The 25,231-nt window shown below is 43.4% G+C and overlaps 2 protein-coding genes across 6 annotated transcripts in view; one reads left to right on the forward strand and one right to left on the reverse strand.

Moving 5' to 3' along the window:
* Positions 1-6,404: 6,404 nt before the first annotated feature.
* LOC138976892 (uncharacterized) lies at positions 6,405-20,457 on the reverse strand. Its single transcript, XM_070349788.1, has 2 exons — positions 19,987-20,457; positions 6,405-8,421 (listed from the first exon to the last, which is right to left on the reverse strand). The coding sequence occupies exons 1-2, from the start codon at positions 20,409-20,411 to the stop codon at positions 8,133-8,135; spliced, it is 714 nt and encodes a 237-aa protein (XP_070205889.1). The 5' UTR covers positions 20,412-20,457; the 3' UTR covers positions 6,405-8,132.
* A 199-nt stretch (positions 20,458-20,656) lies between these two features.
* LOC138976886 (major vault protein-like) overlaps positions 20,657-25,231 on the forward strand; it is a 50,282-nt gene continuing 45,707 nt past the window's right edge. For all 5 annotated transcript variants that reach the window (XM_070349781.1, XM_070349779.1, XM_070349782.1 and 2 more), the window contains exon 1: positions 20,657-20,796. The gene's annotated coding sequence lies outside the window, so the exon portion shown is untranslated. The remainder of the gene's footprint in view (positions 20,797-25,231) is intronic.

A 25,231-nucleotide genomic window follows, 5' to 3' on the forward strand; every position in this document is an offset into this window, starting at 1 on the left:
AATGTACATATTTTACTGAGCTTAATACACAGGCACTTGCTGCAAAATATTTTTTTTAAATAAAAATAAAAGTTCTAAAATTTTAGTGACAGGTATGCACTTGTAAATTAAAGCCAACAATATACCTCCAAGCTGATTGAAAAAATTAAATAGAGCAGGAGCTACAAGAAATAACTGTTTAAAGGGTAGCGACACAGTGACATGGCTAAAAACAACTCTGAATATATTTGGTCAATATATTTTGATGTTTCAAATGAGGTTGTCTTAGCGTAATAAGATTAAACACACTTTTAATGATCATGCCAAAAGTATTCATTACAATGAATGTTTCTTTTGAAGGAAAGGTGTAATACGTCTTCAGCTGATGAGTACATCTGTAGATAATTTATCTTTTGACTGAATACAACATATGGCCTTTTTTTATTTTATTCATTATCTCCATATCAAATGGCAGCTGAAACAACAATAATAATGTGCTAACACTCCTGTTATATTCTTAGTATTTCAATCTGTTTACTGCCAGGAAATAGTATTGACACACACACACACATTTATGGACACAAACACACACACACATTTATGGACACAAACACACAAACACACACATGCACATTTATGGACACACACACACACACACACCACACACACACACACAGACACGTACACGCACACGCACACACACACATCATATGGCGTGGTAGCGATTCATAATACAAATTACAATTCACATAATGCACTGTTGAGAACAACAGCATGAAAAGTAAACAGAACCATCACCATCAAGTACAGTCAAAAGGCGGTGAAATTAGCTTGTCTTATCTTAGACATTCAATGACATTGTGTAACAATTAGTGTCCAAAGCATCAATCAACAGCAGGGACCAGTCAAAGCCAATTAGCAACAATCCTTCACACTATCTTGTGGCTCAAAAAAACGTCTGAACATTCCTCTGAAAATAGGCACAACACAGCAACATTCGTGAAAGCTTTCAACAGCAGCATTTACAAGGAGCTGTCCACAGGATATTCTTGTAAAAGTGACAAACAAAATGCATTGTATCTTTCCTGGCAAGTGAGGAGACTACTCTGCTCCTTTCAACCCCCCACATTTAAGACTCCTGCCATTTTTAAGACCCTCTTCTCTCAAACTTTCTGTTCATAGCCTTTGTAAATTGACCATTTTTAAGACCCTCTTCTCTCAAACTTTCTGTTCATAGCCTTTGTAAATTGACGATTTTTAAGACCCTCTTCTCTCAAACTTTCTGTTCATAGCCTTTGTAAATTGACCATTTTATCCCCCTTTTTAAGACCTCATTTTGTTTTCAGACTTTTGGAGGTTTTAAATGAGGGGTTCCACTGTAGCACACTAAGGCCGTTCTTAATACAGGCTGTACACAGCGCTGTGTGAAACTGTAGCACACTAAGGCCGTTCTTAATACAGGCTGTACACAGCGCAGTGTGAAACTGTGGCACACTAAGGCCGTTCTTAATACAGGCTGTACACAGCGCAGTGTGAAACTGTAGCACACTAAGGCCGTTCTTAATACAGGCTGTACACAGCGCAGTGTGAAACTGTAGCAAACTAAGGCCGTTCTTAATACAGGCTGTACACAGCGCAGTGTGAAACTGTAGCACACTAAGGCCGTTCTTAATACAGGCTGTACACAGCGCAGTGTGAAACTGTAGCAAACTAAGGCCGTTCTTAATACAGGCTGTATACACAGCGCAGTGTGAAACTGTAGCACACTAAGGCCGTTCTTAATACAGGCTGTACACAGCGCAGTGTGAAACTGTAGCACACTAAGGCCGTTCTTAATACAGGCTGTACACAGCGCTGTGTGAAACTGTAGCACACTAAGGCCGTTCTTAATACAGGCTGTACACAGCGCAGTGTGAAACTGTAACAAACTAAGGCCGTTCTTAATACAGGCTGTACACAGCGCAGTGTGAAACTGTAGCACACTAAGGCCTTTCTTAATACAGGCTGTACACAGCGCAGTGTGAAACTGTAGGAAACTAAGGCCGTTCTTAATACAGGCTGTATACACAGCGCAGTGTGAAACTGTAGCACACTAAGGCCGTTCTTAATACAGGCTGTACACAGCGCAGTGTGAAACTGTAGCACACTAAGGCCGTTCTTAATACAGGCTGTACACAGCGCAGTGTGAAACTGTAGCACACCAAGGCCGTTCTTAATACAGGCTGTACACAGCGCAGTGTGAAACTGTAGCACACTAAGGCCGTTCTTAATACAGGCTGTACACAGCGCAGTGTGAAACTGTAGCACACCAAGGCCGTTCTTAATACAGGCTGTACACAGCGCAGTGTGAAACTGTAGCACACTAAGGCCTTTCTTAATACAGGCTGTACACAGCGCAGTGTGAAACTGTAGCACACTAAGGCCTTTCTTAATACAGGCTGTACACAGCGCAGTGTGAAACTGCACTTTACTGCACTGTACTACAATGAAGCACACTAAGGCCGTTCTTAATACAGGCTGTACACAGCGTAGTGTGAAACTGCACTTTACTGCACTGTACTGCACTTTCTTTCTTTATTTGGTGTTTAACGTCGTTTTCAACTGTTCAAGGTTATATCGCGACGGGGAAAGGGGGGAGATGGGATAGAGCCACTTGTTAATTGTTTGTTCATAAAAGCACTAATCAAAAAATACTGCACTGTAGCACACTAAGGCCATTCTTAATACAGGCTGTACACAGCGCAGTGTGAAAATGCACTTTATTGCACTGTACTGCACTGTAGCACACTAAGGCCGTTCTCAATACAGGCTGTACACAGCGCAGTGTGAAACTGCACTTTACTGCACTGTAGCACACTAAGGCCGTTCTTAATACAGGCTGTACACAGCGCAGTGTGAAACTGTAGCACACTAAGGCCGTTCTTAATACAGGCTGTACACAGCGCAGTGTGAAACTGCACTTTACTGCACTGTAGCACACTAAGGCCGTTCTTAATACAGGCTGTACACAGCGCAGTGTGAAACTGCACTTTATTGCACTGTACTGCACTGTAGCACACCAAGGCCGTTCTTAATACAGGCTGTACACAGCGCAGTGTGAAACTGTAGCACACTAAGGCCGTTCTTAATACAGGCTGTACACAGCGCAGTGTGAAACTGCACTTTACTGCACTGTAGACAGCCAAGCAACCTTGGCTGCACAAGTTTTGTTTGAAACATTGATACCGAGGCCTTAGCACCAAGCTGCAATGTTAGGAAAGTGGCATCATCTGTGCTAAAAGACCCATGTAGAACTTTGATGACTAAGAAAGCCTGGACATTTTACTCTATCTGCGAAACAGATTTCTAGTCTTGATCTTTTGTGCCATTTCTTGCATTGTGTTTCTTTTTGGTGTCAATTCATGTCTGATTCAGCAAAATGTGATGCATCAAGAAGAAATGTGTTGTTGGACTAAGTGAAGTGAGTCACTGTTGTTCCTTTTTAGTGACATGGTGACATGCACCAGTCCTCTGGCACTACAGTGGAACCCCCATTTTAAGACCCCCCCTTTATGACCCCCCTTTTATGACACCCTTTTATGACACCCTTTTATGACAGTTTGACACCCTTTTATGACCCCCTTTTATGACCCCCCTTTTATGACCCCCAATTTAAGACTTCCTCCCTTTTAAGACCCAGTTTTCTCAGATTTGTTAAGGTCTTAATAGTGGGATTCCCGTACTGTAAACTAAACCAACAGCTATTTTTACTGTATACTAAACCAACAGCTATTTTTACTGTATACTAAACCAACAGCTATTTTTACTGTATACTAAACTAACAGGTATTTTTACTGTATACTAAACCAACAGCTATTTTTACTGTATACTAAACCAACAGCTATTTTTACTGTATACTAAACCAACAGCTATTTTTACTGTATACTAAACTAACAAGTATTTTTACTGTATACTAAACCAACAGCTATTTTTACTGTATACTAAACTAACAAGTATTTTTACTGTATACTAAACCAACAGGTATTTTTACTGTAATTACTAAACCAACAGCTATTTTTACTGTATACTAAACCAACAGGTCTTTCTTCATTTGGTGTTTAACGTCGTTTTCAACCATTCAAGGTTATATCGACTTTACCAACAGGTATTTTTACTGTATACTAAACCAACAGGTATTTTTACTGTATACTAAACCAACAGGTATTTTTACTGTATACTAAACCAACAGGTATTTTTACTGTATCCTAAACCAACAGGTATTTTTACTGTATACTAAACCAACAGCTATTTTTACTGTATACTAAACTAACAAGTATTTTTACTGTATACTAAACCAACAGCTATTTTTACTGTATACTAAACTAACAAGTATTTTTACTGTATACTAAACCAACAGCTATTATTACTGTATATTAAACTAAGAGGTATTTTTACTGTATACTAAACTAACAGATATATTTACTGTATACTAAACCAACAGGTATTTTTACTGTATACTAAACTAAGAGGTATTTTTACTGCATACTTTACCAACAGGTCTTTCTTTATTTGGTGTTTAACGTCGTTTTCAACCATTCAAGGTTATATCGACTTTACCAACAGGTATTTTTTACTGTATACTAAACCAACAGGTATTTTTACTGTATACTAAACTAACAGGTATTTTTACTGTATACTAAACCAACAGCTATTTTTACTGTATACTAAACAGGTATTTTTACTGTATACTAAACCAACAGCTATTTTTACTGTATACTAAACCAACAGGTATTTTTACTGTATACTAAACTAACAGGTATTTTTACTGTATACTAAACCAACAGGTATTTTTACTGTGCATCACTGTGTATTATGAGAACAAGCTTAAGGGGTTTCCCAACAAGAAAAAAAGCATGCTTCTTAGATTAATATTGATGTACATCTACCAATTAATGCAAAGCACCAGCTGGGCTTCTCACTCCAGGTTTTCAAAACAAAATGGTTACACAGGCAATTCTCCATAATACTTCAACTTTTTTGAGGCATATAACAGTCAGATGCTGCAACAAGTAACGGTTAAACATACATGTACAAAGACAGTATTGACCATTCCATTAGAGTCCATGAGAGTCCTTGTCAGTGTGAATTGTGACAGTATTGACCATTCCATTAGAGTCCATGAGAGTCCTTGTCAGTGTGAATTGTGACAGTATTGACCATTCCATTAGAGTCCATGAGAGTCCTTGTCAGTGTGAATTGTGACAGTATTGACCATTCCATTAGAGTCCATGAGAGTCCTTGTCAGTGTGTGACAGGTTGTGGGTTACTGTCCTCCCCTGTAAAGCATGTCCAACAAGGACAGGTCGGCTCAAGCTTTGACACAGGGTAAGACTGCTTGCACTTGGACTCATACAACAAATAAACAGCCTGGCTGCTCTTCATTGCAGAGTGCGAGTGTTATGTTGAATGAACTTTGCAAATGAATAAAGGTGTAACTTGCAAAATTAATTCAAGGAAAACATTCCACTGTGAAGAGAAAGCAGCCAGGATGTCGACTGTTGGTGTGTGTCCAACGGAGAAGATGGTGTGTGTCCAACAGAGAGGATGGTGTGTGTCCAACGGAGAGGATGGTGTGTGTCCAACAGAGAGGATGGTGTGTGTCCAACAGAGAGGATGGTGTGTGTCCAACAGAGTATGGTGTGTGTCCAACAGAGGATGGTGTGTGTCCAACAGAGAGGATGGTGTGTGTCCAACAGAGGATGGTGTGTGTCCAACAGAGAGGATGGTGTGTGTCCAACAGAGGATGGTGTGTGTCCAACGGAGAGGATGGTGTGTGTCCAACAGAGAGGATGGTGTGTGTCCAACAGAGAGGATGATGTGTGTCCAACAGAGAGGATGGTGTGTGTCCAACAGAGAGGATGGTGTGTGTCCAACAGAGAGGATGGTGTGTGTCCAACAGAGAGGATGGTGTGTGTCCAACAGAGAGGATGGTGTGTGTCCAACAGAGAGGATGGTGTGTGTCCAACAGAGAGGATGGTGTGTGTCCAACAGAGAGGATGGTGTGTGTCCAACAGAGAGGATGGTGTGTGTCCAACAGAGAGGATGGTGTGTGTCCAACAGAGAGGATGGTGTGTGTCCAACAGGAGAGGATGGTGTGTGTCCAACAGAGGATGGTGTGTGTCCAACAGAGGATGGTGTGTGTCCAACAGAGAGGATGGTGTGTGTCCAACAGAGAGGATGGTGTGTGTCCAACAGAGAGGATGGTGTGTGTCCAACAGAGAGGATGGTGTGTGTCCAACAGAGAGGATGGTGTGTGTCCAACAGAGGATGGTGTGTGTCCAACAGAGGATGGTGTGTGTCCAACAGAGAGGATGGTGTGTGTCCAACAGAGAGGATGGTGTGTGTCCAACAGAGGATGGTGCGTGTCCAACAGAGAGGATGGTGTGTGTCCAACAGAGAGGATGGTGTGTGTCCAACAGAGAGGATGGTGTGTGTCCAACAGAGAGGATGGTGTGTGTCCAACAGAGAGGATGTTCTAATCCCACTTAAACCGGGAGAGTTCAGTCGTGCTTTACAACATGGTACAAGGTTTGGTTGTCAGTCAAGCAGTGCACAGCACTCTGTCTCCCACACTTGCCAAGTGTTTCAACCTCACAACCATACAACTGTTTCTGCTGGATCATTCCACAATACAGTGACAACTGTTTCTGCTGGATCATTCCACAATACAGTGACAACTGTTTCTGCTGGATCATCTATCTATATATATATACGACTAGTGTCTGTGTGTCTGTCTGTGTATCTGTGCGCGATGCACGGCCAAAGTTCTCGATGGATCTGCTTCAAATTTGGTGGGCATATTCAGGTAGACCCGGGACACGACACAACCTGGTCGATATTTCAACACGTGCTCTCAGCGCGCAGCGCGGAACCGATTTTGGTTCCACCTCAGCTATTTTGGTTTCACCTCAGCTTACCCGGGCCCCCATACCGACACACCATAGCCGCTACACCACATCACAACGCCAAAGTTCTCGGTGGATCTTTTTCAAATTTGGACACCGTATTCAGCTACACCCCGGACACAATATCATCGATGAGATATTTCAACACGTGCTCTCAGCGCGCAGCGCTGAACTTATTTTCGTTTTTGTGTTCATTTCACCATTATAAGTAACTCTTCCTTATCTTCTCCAGTGTTTGGCGTTTATCTCCCTTCCTTCGTGTGGCTTTCCCGTTCAGTTGTAAGTTACTACACTGCGCTGTCCACTGCGCTGAGCGTCTTCGGCGTTCTGTTACTGTTACTATTTTTAGAAGGTCAACGCAGTGTACAGAACGTAAATTGGACCCGTAAATTATCCTCACTGTAAAAGTGCAAAGGTCGAATCAATTTATAGCCACGCGAAAAATACACTGTCATCTATCTCTCTATAGATACGGCTTCTCTGTGTTTTTGTGTGTGTGTGTGTGTGAGTGTGTGTGTCTCTATGTAAGCAACACCTGTGCATTCTTCAGTTCTGTTTGTGATGTGGTCTGGCGGCTTTTGTGTAATTTTATGTACTGGCCTTCCTTTGAGAAGCCATAACTTGCTCAGTCCTGTTTGAGTGGAGTTCGCCTCCAAAGGTGATTAACACGGTTACATTCCTCGACAAGGATGGGACTCGATATGGTCAGGAATGGCATTATGGCCACTGAATCATTTTCGTGCTGTTCCCATTCCACGAATCTGGGAGGGACCTAAGCTTGGCGGGTCCATTGTTCGGACCCGGCGAAGCCGGCGTACGGCTCTAAGTACTTCTTTCCGGCGAAGCCGGCTACCCGGCGAAGCGGGTATTCATTCTAGTTCCACAATACAGTGACAACTGTTTCTGCTGGATCATTCCACAATACAGTGGAACCCCTTTGAGACCCTCTGTTTTGAATCCTACCACCTTACCTTCGACACTAGCGTTCAACATTTTCTGTTCATAACAACAGTACATTTCACGCCGTTTTAAGACTCCCTCCCTTTAAAGAACTGATTTTTCTCAGATATTAATTTTAAGGTCCTAAACCGGGGGCTGTCCACCATGCACAATAATTTCTTCAACCCACCAAGCACGTCACAAGATGATCCCATAGCCACGGGTCTCACTGTCGACGCGTTTAACATCGCCAGTTCCTTTTCCGATCCATTAGCCAGCAATGCGCAACATCCTCTCAAAGCTGTCGAGCGTGCTGTAGTTGATTTCCTTGTCTTGGACTTGAACCTGCATGGAGCGATGGCCAAAGTTGATGGCGGCTTGAACGTTGGCCATGTCATCGTCCAGCAAGAGGATTTCTCGCTTGTTGATGGTGACCCCCTCCTCCCTGGCAATCTCCTCCACCACCTTCTGTATGTGGTTCACCTTGCCCACATAGTCGTCGCTTCCCCGCCGTGCCTGAGTGTGAGACATTGCTTGCAAGTAGATGTGTTTGGCAATCCTGAAAATGCATCAAAAGAAGAAAAAAAATCTTGATGAGATACGACACTGAATAGATAAACCAAGACGGTGTTCTTAGCCATATCTCTTCCAAATTGAAATATCTGATGGCAATAGGTGCCAAAGTTTGAGGCAGATCCGAGTGCTGGTTTACATTTGGTGGAGATGGGAATATGCATGAAAAATTATCGATCACCGTCAGTGGTACTGAGTACACTAGCTGTTGAGATTAAATCACCGTCAGAGGTACTGAGTACACTAGCTGTTGAGATTAAATCACCGTCAGTGGTACTGAGTACACTAGCTGTTGAGATTAAATCACCGTCAGTGGTACTGAGTACACTAGCTGTTGAGATTAAATCACCGTCAGTGGTACTGAGTACACTAGCTGTTGAGATTAACAGCCCTGGGCCTGTGCTTACTTGCCTGTCCCGGAGCGCTGTGCTCGGTGTGTTGCGCTCGGTGTGTTGTGCTCGGTGTGTTGTGCTCGGTGTGTTGTGCTCGCTGTGCTGTGCTCGGTGTGCTGTGCTCGCTGTGTTGCGCTTTTGTGAAACGCGACAGTTAATCTCAACAGCTACTGTACGCAGTACCAAGGACGGTGATAAAAAAATTGTCTTGCCCTTTCACATCTCCAGCAAATGTAAACCAGCACTCAGATCTGCCTCAAACTTTGGCACCTATTGCCCCAACCAGTTTTTGCTTAGCATGCAAAGTCACAATTTTTTTTAATCTAAAACCCTGAATTAATATGAACATTTGTTTAGTTCTTTCCGAAAAGTAACGTAATACGACACGCTAAGAAAACACATTCGCAAAAAGCAACACAGATTTTGGTCAGCCTATTGGTCATAATTCTGAAATTTCCAAAGCAAATCAGTAAGAACTTGAGCATATCGTCCTTGTCCGATTAAAACTTCGTAACTCGATTTTTTTACGCAATCTACTTTTTTACACCAAAATAATCTACGATTTTTTCTCGATTTTTTGGTTATTGTGGTGAAAGCCTAAGATCGCTGGAAGTCAGTTAAAAATGGGTATAAAAATACCTCGTATATATCATTTTGGCAAAACCGCGAACCAAAATTACACGTAACTTGAGTTACAAGCTTTTTTTCGTTCGCGTGTTTTTCAATTTTGGCCGATGCAAACCTCGTATGTTGACTTACAACTTTTCTAACATCTAAACACGGCGGTAAATGAACCGTTTCCGTTTAGAAACGAGGTTACGGTAACATATCCGTACGCTCAGAGTTTAGGTAACATTAAATATTAGCGTCATTAATGAAGCTAGAAGTGCCCACATTACGTATTGTGTAGGAAAATGACAATCTACAACATCAGTTATTGTTCAAATGATTGTTTTGTGAGTACAAAAGCATAACTACAAAGAGAGATTAAGTAGTTAAAGTGTTCTGACATATCTCTTAACTATGTAATAGTTCAGTCCTGAACTTCTGATCTTATTTGTTAGCTGAAGATGTACAGGTATATAAACTACTCACAAAAAGTTAGGGAACACCCTTCATTTTCATGTGTTTTTGCAAATCGATGCTATTGTCAAAACTTTGCAAGCTACAACGCTGATCTTACACACACGCACAGAGTGGACTCCTGCCTTTGTTGTACAGTCTTGGTGTGCTGCACGTGCTACTCAGGCGTCAGTGGCTGAGCGTTGAAAATTGGTGAAAAGTTGGAATATGTTACCGTTTTATGCTGATTCACCATTTTTTCTATAGCGTGTTTCTGACAAAATGATGCACTGCACGTGGAAGCTTGATGCTTTGACTGTGAACACTGGTCACTGGTTACTCAATAAAAGCCAGGGCCTGGGCGGACCAGGGCACAACATCACGATGGTCGGACGACAGAAGTTAAGCCTGCTGGACAGAGGAAGAGCCATAGGGTGGTTCCAAGACGGTGTTGGCGTACGGGAGATTGCCACCACACCACAGAAGCCTTCTGGCAATCTCCCGTACGCCAACACCGTCTTGGAACCACCCTATGGCTCTTCCTCTGTCCAGCAGGCTTAACTTCTGTCGTCCGACCATCGTGATGTTGTGCCCTGGTCCGCCCAGGCCCTGGCTTTTATTGAGTAACCAGTGACCAGTTTTCACAGTCAAAGCATCAAGCTTCCACGTGCAGTGCATCATTTTGTCAGAAACACGCTATAGAAAAAATGGTGAGTCAGCATAAAACGGTAACATTTTCCAACTTTTCACCAATTTTCAACGCTCAGCCACTGACGCCCGAGTAGCACGTGCAGCACACCAAGCCTGTACAACAAAGGCAGGAGTCCACTCTGTGCGTGTGTGTAAGATCAGCGTTGTAGCTTGCAAAGTTTTGACAATAGCATCGATTTGCAAAAACACATGAAAATGAAGGGTGTTCCCTAACTTTTTGTGAGTAGTTTATATGTCACGTACTGAAGTTGTGTTCTAGTGTCTGAATGCAGTCCGTCATGTCTGGCAGTGGGTCCTTCACACCTGCAAGCCAATTCTCTTCGCTTGAAGATCTTAGGTTGATGTGCTGTACGTGTCACTGCCTGAATAAAAGTTCTATACCATGGGATTTCGAAACAATCATAGACTATGACATCACTGTTCGTATGAACTCTGTGTTTCGTGGGTATACTGTGTCCATTATCATGGTTAGTTTCATGTGGACTGCATTGACCCAACAACTGTAAAGCATGACAAAAACTGTATCTGCTCGACTTGTTTGCATTAGGAGTCATGTTTGCTGTCTGATACAAGCTCCGCATGAGCGAGCAGGGGTCAATTGATGGTGCAGCTTTCGTTTGGAAACAAAGTCACTATCTTCCAGGAGTAATGGAAGTAGAGAAGCAAACCAAACATTGTGATTCACCAACCCCCAAAACTATGAATGCAACGTTTGCTGTGAATCCAAGTACGGAAACATCCCATAGCATGTGTGCCAGATGCACATTCAACGCAAAGACGAAGCTTGCAAACAAAAGAACATTGACAAGAGGGTTGCTAAAGAGAATGGTGATGTCCAAGTTTTCACCATGTATCTGCAGGTCGACTTGTTGGCCCCATGTATCTGCAGGTCGACTTGTTGGCCCTACGTATCTGCAGGTCGACTTGTTGGCCCTATGTATCTGCAGGTCGACTTGTTGGCCCCATGTATCTGCAGGTCGACTTGTTGGCCCTATGTATCTGCAGGTCGACTTGTTGGCCCTATGTATCTGCAGGTCGACTTGTTGGCCCCATGTATCTGCAGGTCGACTTGTTGGCCCCATGTATCTGCAGGTCGACTTGTTGGCCCTATGTATCTGCAGGTCGACTTGTTGGCCCTATGTATCTGCAGGTCGACTTGTTGGCCCCATGTATCTGCAGGTCGACTTGTTGGCCCCATGTATCTGCAGGTCGACTTGTTGGCCCCATGTATCTGCAGGTCGACTTGTTGGCCCCATGTATCTGCAGGTCGACTTGTTGGCCCTATGTATCTGCAGGTCGACTTGTTGGCCCTATGTATCTGCAGGTCGACTTGTTGGCCCTATGTATCTGCAGGTCGACTTGTTGGCCCCATGTATCTGCAGGTCGACTTGTTGGCCCTATGTATCTGCAGGTCGACTTGTTGGCCCTATGTATCTGCAGGTCGACTTGTTGGCCCTATGTATCTGCAGGTCGACTTGTTGGCCCCATGTATCTGCAGGTCGACTTGTTGGCCCTATGTATCTGCAGGTTGACTTGTTGGCCCTATGTATCTGCAGGTTGACTTGTTGGCCCTATGTATCTGCAGGTTGACTTGTTGGCCCTATGTATCTGCAGGTTGACTTGTTGGCCCTATGTATCTGCAGGTTGACTTGTTGGCCCTATGTATCTGCAGGTCGACTTGTTGGCCCCATGTATCTGCAGGTTGACTTGTTGGCCCTATGTATCTGCAGGTCGACTTGTTGGCCCTATGTATCTGCAGGTTGACTTGTTGGCCCTATGTATCTGCAGGTTGACTTGTTGGCCCTATGTATCTGCAGGTCGACTTGTTGGCCCTATGTATCTGCAGGTCGACTTGTTGGCCCCATGTATCTGCAGGTTGACTTGTTGGCCCTATGTATCTGCAGGTCGACTTGTTGGCCCTATGTATCTGCAGGTTGACTTGTTGGCCCTATGTATCTGCAGGTTGACTTGTTGGCCCTATGTATCTGCAGGTTGACTTGTTGGCCCTATGTATCTGCAGGTTGACTTGTTGGCCCTATGTATCTGCAGGTCGACTTGTTGGCCCTATGTATCTGCAGGTCGACTTGTTGGCCCCATGTATCTGCAGGTCGACTTGTTGGCCCTATGTATCTGCAGGTCGACTTGTTGGCCCTATGTATCTGCAGGTCGACTTGTTGGCCCTATGTATCTGCAGGTCGACTTGTTGGCCCCATGTATCTGCAGGTCGACTTGTTGGCCCTATGTATCTGCAGGTCGACTTGTTGGCCCTATGTATCTGCAGGTTGACTTGTTGGCCCTATGTATCTGCAGGTTGACTTGTTGGCCCTATGTATCTGCAGGTTGACTTGTTGGCCCTATGTATCTGCAGGTTGACTTGTTGGCCCTATGTATCTGCAGGTCGACTTGTTGGCCCCATGTATCTGCAGGTTGACTTGTTGGCCCTATGTATCTGCAGGTCGACTTGTTGGCCCTATGTATCTGCAGGTTGACTTGTTGGCCCTATGTATCTGCAGGTTGACTTGTTGGCCCTATGTATCTGCAGGTCGACTTGTTGGCCCCACGTATCTGCAGGTTGACTTGTTGGCCCTATGTATCTGCAGGTCGACTTGTTGGCCCCACGTATCTGCAGGTTGACTTGTTGGCCCTATGTATCTGCAGGTCGACTTGTTGGCCCTATGTATCTGCAGGTCGACTTGTTGGCCCTATGTATCTGCAGGTCGACTTGTTGGCCCCATGTATCTGCAGGTTGACTTGTTGGCCCTATGTATCTGCAGGTTGACTTGTTGGCCCTATGTATCTGCAGGTCGACTTGTTGGCCCCATGTATCTGCAGGTTGACTTGTTGGCCCTATGTATCTGCAGGTCGACTTGTTGGCCCTATGTATCTGCAGGTTGACTTGTTGGCCCTATGTATCTGCAGGTTGACTTGTTGGCCCTATGTATCTGCAGGTCGACTTGTTGGCCCCACGTATCTGCAGGTTGACTTGTTGGCCCTATGTATCTGCAGGTCGACTTGTTGGCCCCACGTATCTGCAGGTCGACTTGTTGGCCCCATGTATCTGCAGGTCGACTTGTTGGCCCCATGTATCTAAGCAAATGACAAATACGTCAAGACTTGCTGCCACTACTTCACGTTGTACAACAGTTACTTGAGTGACACAGAGTTTGCTTGCTACTTCACATTGTACAACAGTTACTTGAGTGACACAGAGGTTGCTTGCTACTTCACATTGTACAACAGTTACTTGAGTGACACAGAGGTTACTTGCTACTTTTAGGATGAGTCAAAAAGAGAAGTCAAAAGCAACAGTTGGCGAAACAACCAAGGCAATCATTATCTACAATGACGGCTGTGGGTACCAGAACCGCAGTTTAATAGTCTTGGGAAACGCCCATCTTTACTTTGCAGTCAGTCAAGGAAAAGTCGTTTTCCAAAAGTTTCCTGAGAAAGGTCATATACCTGGATGAAAGTGGACTCTGTACACCCAGCTATCAAAAACAAACTAAGGAGAAGGCAGGAAGTCTGGCCTGCCGAATACCTCTGCAAGAAAAAGGCAACCTTACAAAGTTGTCCAGGTGGACCACGCATTCTTCAAGGACTTTCTTGATCTCAGACACTTCTGGGGATTCACAATTGGTGGATATTCGCAGTCCGAAGTACCTGCCTGACGGTACTTGTCGCTAAAAGCTCATCTATTCTGAGGAGTGGCGGCCTTTTTAACAAAAAAGAAGGAGAGCACATGGTGAGCCCGATATCACCCCCAGCTCTACACAGTACGCCCGATACCATCCCCAGCTCTACACACTACGCCCGATATCATCCCCCAGCTCTACACAGTACGGCTGACCATCAAAGACAAAGCGGCAGAACCTTCAGCATGTCAAGGTTTTTCCAGTAGATTCATGCCAATACTATGATGGTCTACCCCATGGTCGTTAAGCTCTGCATTCTCATGAGTGGTCATCCTGCATAACTACTATACTGTTCAAAAAAAGAAACGCATAGTTGCTACTTGCCAAATGTGTTTTATTTTTCAAAAAAATTAACAGAAAATCCAATATTTAGATTATTTGTTTGAAATTTGGTATGGACACAGTTGAATGCACACACAGTTCATTTGCATCTTCAAATCAATCAGTCAATCAATACGATTGGGTGCCGAGGCTGTCAAGTCAGTAGGGGGTGTGACTGCCTTGAGCAGCAACAACTGCCCGGCACCTTCTGGGCATGGACTGGATCAGATGCCGGATGTCTTGCTGTGGGATGGTGTCCCACTCCTCCTGAAGTGCCTGCAATAGATCGCGGTGATTTGCCGGCGCTTCTTCTCGCCTGCGCACACGTCTGTCCAATTCATCCCAGAGGTGTTCTATCGGGTTCATGTCTGGCGACATGGATGGCCAGGGAAGCACCTGGACAAGGTGGTCGGTGAGGAACTGGGTGGTGAGTCGTGCTGTGTGCGGGCGAGCGTTGTCCTGCTGGAATATGGCATCCTGGTCAGCCAGAAGAGGAAGGGCATGTGGGCGCAGAATTTCCTCCACGTATCGCTGGGCAGTTATGCGCCCTTGGACGTGCACCAGGGTGCTCCTTCCAGCGGTATTGATCGCCCCCCACACCATGACGCCTCCACCACCATGAACGGGTGCCTCATCCACACAGTTGGGCGCGTAACGTTCGTTTACTCTCCGGTAGACCCTCCTCCGACCATCATGTCGCTGGAGCAGGAAGTAGGACTCGTCGCTGAACCACACGTGTCTCCAGTGATTCCGGACGGTCCAGCGAAGGTGCTGGTTGCCCCACTGCACTCGGTTCTGGCGATGGCGGCGGGTGAGGACAGCTCCTCTGTGAGGTCTGCGAGCTCTCAAACCAGCTTCATGCAGGCGGTTCCGCACGGTCTGGTCCGATAATCGGTGTGGCCCGGGGAGAGCCTGGACAGAAGATGAGGCCGACAGGAAACGATTCCGGAGGTGGCGGAGCCGTATGAAGCGGTCGTGAGCAGCAGTTGTCGCCCTTGGTCTTCCCGCTCGTGGCAAGTCAGCAACGGAGCCAGTGGCTTGAAACCTGACCCACAGTCTACTGATGGTGCTCTGGGACACGTGGAAGTGCCTGGCGATTGCACTTTGACTTTGGCCTGCTTGTAAACGACCCAATGCAATTTGGCGGTCTTCTCTGCTCAATCGGGCCATCTTTCGTCGCTGAATTGTCGTCTGATTTCTTTGTGGCGAACAATCCGCTTTTATGGGTTTTGGAAGACATGGTGAGAGCTCAATATTCCCCGAGTTTCACGAGATTACACTGAAGCATGACGAGTGGTCATGCCAAATGAGCAATTTTGACATTGTAGCCACTGATAACGCATGCGTCACGTGCAGAGCTCACTTGTGGCAATGGACGAAAGGTCGACGACCAGATAAACATTTTCTGCAGTTTGGTGGATATCCTTGTAGCCATATAACTAAATTAACCAAATATTACAAGCTATGCGTTTCTTTTTTTGAACAGTATAGCTGTTCAAGGACATTTAGATGACAATTTCACTCAAACTAAGATATCTCATTGTTTTCAAGGAATACCCTGTTTTCTGTGCATACAAAAAGGCTCTTGTATGTTTACGCTTCCCTGCAAGTAAATGTTATGTACTAATGAGCTTCAGTTTACACTTGTTTTTATGTGTTAATTGAAAAGGTTGCAAGGAGACTGTAAGGAAATTTTACACAAGAATGAGTATACATCGGTTTGTACAATCAAAAAACAAATGAAAATTGTGACAAAAGAACGATTGTGTGTTTACTGCGTTTTTTAAATATTGCTTTCGTCTTTTTTGTTCTTTGGCTATGTTAGAAAACCTTGTAAGTCTTCAAGTTTGGTCGGGTTTTAAAAAAGAAAAACTTGTATCTTGCAATTTTGTTGAATATCGTGCGTTTTAACCCTTACACTGGTGCAATTCTGTAACACATGTTACATAGCCACTGGTGAATTAACAATAACAGAGAGAAAAATAACAAAAAACGGTCATCAGGCATGAAAACTGAAAAAAAAAAAATACTGAAAAAAAAATTCGAAGGCGCATAGCGCCAAGTTTCGCAGGCGCGAAGCGCCAAGACTTCTAGGGGGGTCCGGGGGCATGCTCCCCCGGAATTTAGTTTTTTCAAGGGTTCAATTTGGTGCAATCTGGGGTTATCTGAGCCTTAAAATTGGATTCAAACATGGCCCCAAAACTATTTTACTATAACTATGACTAGGAAAAAAAAAAAAAAAAAGGAAAAATACGGGGGGAAAAAAAACCCGGTTTATTTTTTTCAAAAATACGGAAAATACGGAGATTTTTCATGCCTGGTGAGTGGTCATATAGGTTTTCGCAGCCATGGGAGGTAATCGGAACCGGACAAACAGACTGAGCCAGTAGCTCGACATATGTCGTGACAACCAGGTGACATGACAACCAGGTGACAGTATACGTAAAGTAGCGCGACATATGTCGCGACAACCAGCCTAAGGGTTAATTGTCACCAACACTATTTAATGACACACAGTAATTTGTTTGTGTTTGTAGATCATGTGCAGAAAAAATTGGCTTATTTTGATGACAAGTTATTTTTCAAAGACGTTTTTTGTGTTTTTCTCGAAACTCTAAAAATCGATTTACGGGGTTTCAACCGGACAAGGACGATATATGGCTCTTTGAGTGAAAGACCCCCTCAAAAATGGCCGCAAAACGTGCGGTTTTTTGCCTCCGAAACGGTCGACACCTACCGCCTTTGACAAAAGGCTACATAAAGACTAGAGAAATAAGGTGCATAAAACAAAATGTTCTGAACAGGAAATTGAATGACCTTTCCAATGGTTGTCACAAGTGTTTTGTTTAATTGTGCATATTCTGATTTTTTGCAGATTTTAAAATACGGAGCTATGGTTTTTGTCAGGTCTATTTAAGGGGTGACCTTGTTTGACAGGCTGTCACGGGATGCTTTTACAAAGTACCATCAATCGGACAAATGATATGAACAGCTGACATAATTACCTTTTGAGCATATAAAGTTCAGCTAAAATGAATTGCGTTTTAATGCTTTTTTTAGCGTGCGAAATTGTTTGCAATAATTTGTTGGCCAAGTTTAGTTATGTAATTGATATATAGTGGCTTCTAACAGAACAAAAATTGTAAGAACTCCGTCTTCTTGTTCTAACCCATCAGGTAGCCTTGCTGAGTTGCTCAGTAACTGACACATGTACCGTATTTGACAGACTACAAGCCGCGACTTTAAAAAAAAAAAATCGCATTGTGGCTTATAAAAAGATGCAGCTAAAACGTTACCTAAACTTGAATAGCATTCACCTAATGGAAGTCGCCACGGATTTTCATTTCGCTCGATTAGCGATTACCGGTACTTTATTAGCTCTCTACTCAAGACTCTGCGCTTTTCTCTTTCTTTCGCGAATCTTCGTTTGTCAACAAGTCGTCGTGACAAGATAGCGTACAGAGAAACACCGCGCGCGAGATTTTGTTTTTTTGTGTCTCGCGATAGTTGGAGGAGCAAGAGCCGCCATGTTGTGTTTTCGTCTGCTCGAAATGTGCGCAAAAGTCGTAAATCATCCCAAAAAAGCTTCTTCTGGGCGGGACTACATGTGTGTGTTGGTTACAAATTGTGTGTGTGTGATATTTTTCTTCAAACTTTTTCACTTTTCTTCTTTGTTTCACTTGTTTATTCTCGGAGCCGATTTCGCCAAATACCGTACTTTCGTTTGCCTGGTTGTTTTGATTGATTGACACGATCTGATTATATTTTTTTCGACGGCGGCTAATATAGTGACGCGGCCTATCCAGGTTTCCCAATTGCTTCGTTTCCGGCCGATTTATGTGGAGCATGTGATGCGCACAAAAAATATTGGCGGTCTAGAAGTGTCGTCTGCGCAATGATCGCGGCGGTGCCCGCGGCTTTCTTGACCGCCAAGGACGACCGGGCACGTTGTGATACGTCATTCGTTAGACCTCAATACGTGGCTCGTCCCAAATTTTTTGTTAAAGTCGGGGGTGCGGCTTATAAAACGGTGCATCTTGTAATCCGTCAAATACGGTACACACAAAGGTCAACAATGAACAAGGGCAAAGCCCATACGACTCACATGCTTGACCTTGACCTTAGCAATGACATCATACACTAAGAACTGCTTTACACATTTTTCCTACCAAAATACATGTGACCTTGACCTTGCTGTTAATTCAAGACATAGGAAGTACAATGGTGCTTATTGGCTCTTTCTACCATGAGATATGGTCACTTTTAGTGGTTCACTACCTTATTTTGGTCACATTTCATAAGGGTCAAAGTGACCTTGACCTTGATCATATGTGACCAAATGTGTCTCATGATGAAAGCATAACATGTGCCCCACATAATTTTTAAAGTTTGAAACAGTTATCTTCCATAGTTCAGGGTCAAGGTCACTTCAAAATATGTATACAATCCAACTTTGAAGAGCTCCTGTGACCTTGACCTTGAAGCAAGGTAAACCAAACTGGTATCAAAAGATGGGGCTTACTTTGCCCTATATATCTTATATAGGTGAGGTATTGAATCTCAAAAACTTCAGAGAAAATGGGAAAAATGTGAAAAATAGCTGTTTTTTAGGCAACATTTATGGCCCCTGCGACCTTGACCTTGAAGCAAGGTCAAGATGCTATGTATGTTTTTTGGGGCCTTGTCATCATACACCATCTTGCCAAATTTGGTACTGATAGACTGAATAGTGTCCAAGAAATATCCAACGTTAAAGTTTTCCGGACGTCCGGACGGACGGACGACTCGGGTGAGTACATAGACTCACTTTTGCTTCGCATGTGAGTCAAAAACTTGCACATCTACACCTACTTTCTTTTTTTAATCTGACGTATTAATTGGTCTGTATACCCTGGCGGTTTGACCGTCCAATAGTTTTGACATGTAAGGGTCTTCTGACCATCAATTTTCCTACTTAGTGAACAAAGCCAGGACTGACATTTTCAGTCCAGGTTCAATTGACTTGTGCTCTGAGGTTATTTTGAACAACATCATACTAGCTGTTCTTGTGGTTGAGCAGGCCTGAAAGTGGCAAGTATTTTACTCGCCATGGCGAGTATACATGTAACTGGTGAGTAGAAATGTTCATCTACTCGCCAAATGTGAGTAAAGTTGCTGAAACAAATTGTTGGTTTGGCTGGTCAAGTTTGCTCTCTGGCTAGTACATTTTCAGGATTGCTAGCCATGCAAAGGCGAGTACACCATTTGTTGGACTTTCAGGGCTGTGGAGGCTGGTAGCTTGTGCATAACTACACACACACACACACAGACACACACACACACCCAAACACACACTATGACTATATGATATATCATTAAAAAATAACGACTTACTTTTTCGGATAAAGCTTGTGTATCAGCTCACGAATGAGCCAGCGCAACGGATGGAAAGTGACAATAGCCACGAATAAGCCCTTCTGCTGCGCGTGCTGCAACAAATCACGCATGCAAGGACGCACGTGCGTCGTCAACTCTTCTACGGAGCTGTGCCACTCTCCATGCGTGTGAATGCCGATAAACGTCAAGTCGAAATCCAGTGCTAAGAGTTTGATGCCTTTGGATAGAATGGCATCCACAAGTCGTTCAACCTTCTGTTTGTTCTCGCTCCCGTGTCTGTGGGGCAGACATCCTGCCATCATGCGCTTCGCTGGAGCGAAACCTCTCGCGGTACGCCCCGTGCATTGAAGACTCGGTGTCTGCCCTCGCCGCTCGAAAACAGACCGTGAGTTCAGGAATTTCTCGCCGCAACTCTCCTGCATGAGGTCAGTGTTGTTTGGTTTGTGGGCACGGAATGCTCGGAGTGACTTCCCGTGGCATTTCCGCTGTGTATGGATTCGCGGTCACTTCCGCTCAAAGGCCACATGGTGTGCACAAAAATGGACAAAACAAAAAATCTATTTGAAGTAAAGTGAAATATCAGGGAATTGTTCATGATTTTATCAAAAACCTAATTAATCCATCTTTCTGTAAACTAATCCGCAGAAGGAGCGACCTACTTTTTCACCCGTGACCTTGATCGGGTCGGGTAATCCCATGTTAAAATAGAACTTAGTAATGCTGCCTGTCTGCTGATTGGTTGAAACTGACCAAGTGCTGGCTTGTCGTTTCTTGGCAGGGACCGCACCCCCCTTCGACCAACAAGCAGTGAGTGTAACTTTACTCTTATTATAAGCTTGCAGGTAAAAAAGACAAATGCCAGTTTTAATGCAAAGATTAACCTTGTGCTCATTATACTGGGTTGATATGCCATGTCAAGCCGGTCTGTCAAAACAAAAGGTGTGCGCGATCGGCGTGCGAAAACAAGCCGAAGAACACGGAAACCATGTATCGTTGGCGTTGCAGACGATTGTTGGCGGCAGCAAGCCGTCTACTGCTTCAAGCTAGCAGGTGTTGATGCTTGGAATTCCTTGGCTAGGTAATTTTCACACTGTCTACGTGCTGTAGCCACAGTCGTTGCAGACAGAGAGGTTGAATAGAGGAATAAGTACTAAGGCCTAAAAAAAAAAAAGGTGTGGTTACGGTAACCCGACCTACCCTATTTTTAGGGGCTGACCCTATAACTTTTTATTACAATTGTCAAAAAAACCCACAAAAACCAAGAAAACGAGTGCAGAAAACGCAATGAAAGCGAAAGCGCCCGAGTCGCACACTTATTTCGCTGTCAAGTAGGTTTAATTTGTACACATTAGACAAAAAGTTTAAAAAAAAAAGTGATTGCGCATTGCCTACCTTCCTACCCTATTTTTTATATTTAGTCAAGTTTTGACTAAATATTTTAACATCGAGGGGGAATCGAAACGAGGGTCGTGGTGTATGTGCGTGTGTGTGTGTGTCTGTGTGTGTGTGTGTGTGTGTAGAGCGATTCAGACTAAACTACTGGACCGATCTTTATGAAATTTGACATGAGAGTTCCTGGGTATGAAATCCCCGAACGTTTTTTTCATTTTTTTGATAAATGTCTTTGATGACGTCATATCCGGCTTTTCGTGAAAGTTGAGGCGGCACTGTCACGCCCTCATTTTTCAACCAAATTGGTTGAAATTTTGGTCAAGTAATCTTCGACGAAGCCCGGACTTCGGTATTGGATTTCAGCTTGGTGGCTTAAAAATTAATTAATGACTTTGGTCATTAAAAATCTGAAAATTGTAAAAAAAAATAAAAATTTATAAAACGATCCAAATTTACGTTTATCTTATTCTCCATCATTTGCTGATTCCAAAAACATATAAATATGTTATATTCGGATTAAAAACAAGCTCTGAAAATTAAATATATAAAAATTATTATCAAAATTAAATTGTCGAAATCAATTTAAAAACACTTTCATCTTATTCCTTGTCGGTTCCTGATTCCAAAAACATATAGATATGATATGTTTGGATTAAAAACACGCTCAGAAAGTTAAAACAAAGAGAGGTACATAAAAGCATGCTATCCTTCTTAGCGCAACTACTACCCCGCTCTTCTTGTCAATTTCACTGCCTTTGCCATGAGCGGTGGACTGACGATGCTACGAGTATACGGTCTTGCTGAAAAATGGCATTGCGTTCAGTTTCATTCTGTGAGTTCGACAGCTACTTGACTAAATATTGTATTTTCGCCTTACGCGACTTGTTTTGGATATGTTACCGTAACCACACCTTTTTTTTTTTTTGGCCTAAGAAAAGGGAGCAGAATTTAGCCGCATTTTTTTTTACATTGCATTTTGTGTAAGGTAACAAGCAAGCAGATTTTTGTGATGGTTTCTACGAATTCCTCTCTCTCTCTTTCTCTCTCTCTCTCTCTCACACACACACCCACCCACACAGACACACCCCTAAACACACACACGTTGAATATGGCAACCACTACAGCAATCTCATCTGTGTGCAAACATTATATTTATTGGCCATGCTTTTTAATATTTCCATATTAACAGATTTAACAGTTGCCATGGTTTGCTTATCCTGCATCCATTCATTATCTACTATTTACTTGTAATCAAATGCAGCCAAAGGCAGCGTCCGTCTTTGTAGTATGGTTAATTTCTGGACCAAATTAACTTAAATATCTATCACTCTTTGAACTGGAAGAGCTAATTAAGTGAGCATTTATTGTCTTCGACAAATTAAATTGTGTATCTTTGAACTGAAGGGCAATTTAGACACATTACGAAAAGAAAATCTGAGAAAGTAAGTTCTTAAAAGGTGGTGGAGTTTTGAATAAGGAGGTTGTACAAGACTGAAAAAGGGGTTCATTTGTCACTGTGTACTTAGTACAACTCTTCATCTGGCAGGGAGTCAGCAATATAAAAATGACCACTGGCCAGGCCAGTTTTTGTGCTGTTGACCATTGAGTTGTTGTAGATCCTGGGTCACTTTCACACCTCAGCACTGGACACACACAAACAAACAAGAATTCCTGCAGGCTCATCACAGCTGTTCAGCCATCATTCCAGTCATTTGCACTGACTCAGTAACATGTGTGTGTGTGTGTGTGTGTGTGTGTGTGTGTGTGTGTGTTTGTTTGGTTGGTTGGTTGGTTGGTGAGTCAATGTTGTTGTTGTTTTTCCTGTATTGGCCACATGAATTCCAGCAATGCCATTAACCTTTCTGGAGACGAACATCTTGTACAACTTCTCTGTTGCAAATAGAGGGTCATTCTCAAGGGTCAAGTGCACGTTATGTGAACTGTAGGTGCACTGCTAGTGTGCAATAAAATGAAAGTGATAGAAGAAAGGGCCAAGATATCTATTATCATCAGGTAGAGAGAGAGAGAGAGAGAGAGAGAGAGAGAGAGAGAGAGAGAGAGAGAGAGAGAGAGAGAGAGAGAGAGAGAGAGAGAGAGAGTAAGGGAGAGAGCTATAGAGTAAGGGAGAGAGCTAGAGAGAGTGAGACAGAGAGAGACAGACAGACAGAGAGACAGACAGAGAGACAGACAGAAAGTGAGAGGGATCGAGAGAGAGATCATATTGTATGTACACACACAAAATGAATCATCCATTATTTGATACTCCTCTATATACTAGTCTCCCCTTCGCATTTGACAACAATTTAAACAGTGATAATGGCAGGTCATTGACAACAATTCAAACAGTGATAATGGCAGGTCATTGACAACAATTCAAACAGTGATAATGGCAGGTCATTGACAACAATTCAAACAGTGATAATGGCAGGTACTTGAATTACATCCTAATCATTTCTACCTCCGGTTTTCAATCAATCAATATGAGGCTTATATCGCGCGTATTCCGTGGGTATTAATTAAAAATAAAAAACATTTATGTAATTTATATCGCGCACATATTCAAGACGCAGGGATTTATTTATGCCGTGTGAGATGACATTTTTTTTTTACACAATACATCAGGCATTCACATCGGCCAGCAGATCGCAGCCATTTCGGCGCATATCCTACTTTTCACGGCCTATTATTCCAAGTCACACAGGTAGTTTGGTGGACATTTTTATCTATGCCTATACAATTTTGCCAGGAAAGACCCTTTTGTCAATCGTGGGATCTTTAACGTGCACACCCCAATGTAGTGTACACTAAGGCCTAAAAAAAAAAATAGGTGTGGTTACGGTTACCCGACCTACCCTATTTTTAGGGGCCGACCCTATAACTTTTTATTGCATTTGTCAAAAACAAAAAACAAAAAAACAGTGCAGAAAACGCAATGAAAGCGAAATCGCCCGAGTCGCACACTTATTTCCCTGTCAAGTAGGTTTAATTTGTACACATTAGAAAAAAAAGGAGAAAAAAAAAGTGATTGCCCACCTTCCTACCCTATTTTTTTGTGTGGCTATGTTACCGTAACCACACCTATTTTTTTTTTTGGCCTAAGGGACCTCGGTTTTTCGTCTCATCCGAAAGACTAGCACTTGAACCACCACCTAGGTTAGGAAAGGGGGGAGAAAATTGCTAACGCCCTGACCCAGGGTCGAACTCGCAACCTCTCGCTTCCGAGCGCAAGTGCGTTACCAATCGGCCACCCGGTTTTCGTCTAGTCGCGCCTTCATCTGTTTTTTCATTTAGTCAAGTTTTGTTTTGTTTTTCTTATCGCTCTTTCCCCTTTACAACCACCTTGTTCCCGACTGCCCTCGTTTTTTCTGCACAACACATCACAATGTCGGTTTCGAGAATGTCAAATTTCGTGTGCCTGTGGCTTCTCGCGGCTACATAATTCTCCCCGAAACGGGTCTGACTAATTACTACGCGACCGCACGCGACCACACGCGACCTTGCACTACCTTGCGCGACCACAAACTAAAGCATTTTCACGTAATATTTATATATATATATATATATATAGTATCTTCACAACAATGTCTGACTTTATACCAATTTTTAAGTCAAAGAAATTAAAAATAACGGAGTTATAATGTATTTTGCGACGAACTATCGAGCTAAAATGAAATCATCGTGGTTCAGCGTCCGACCATGTTCGCATTCGTTTAAGAACGCAGGCTCCTTCTTCTTCCCGTGGGGGACCGGATCCAATTTCTTGGATGTTGAAGGTCCCGCGGCTCAACCTCAAACTAAATAATATTCATGTAACATTTTATGTATCTAGTATCTTCACAACATGATCATA

The sequence above is a fragment of the Littorina saxatilis genome, linkage group LG9, assembly GCF_037325665.1.
Source record: "Littorina saxatilis isolate snail1 linkage group LG9, US_GU_Lsax_2.0, whole genome shotgun sequence".
NCBI lineage: Eukaryota > Metazoa > Mollusca > Gastropoda > Littorinimorpha > Littorinidae > Littorina > Littorina saxatilis.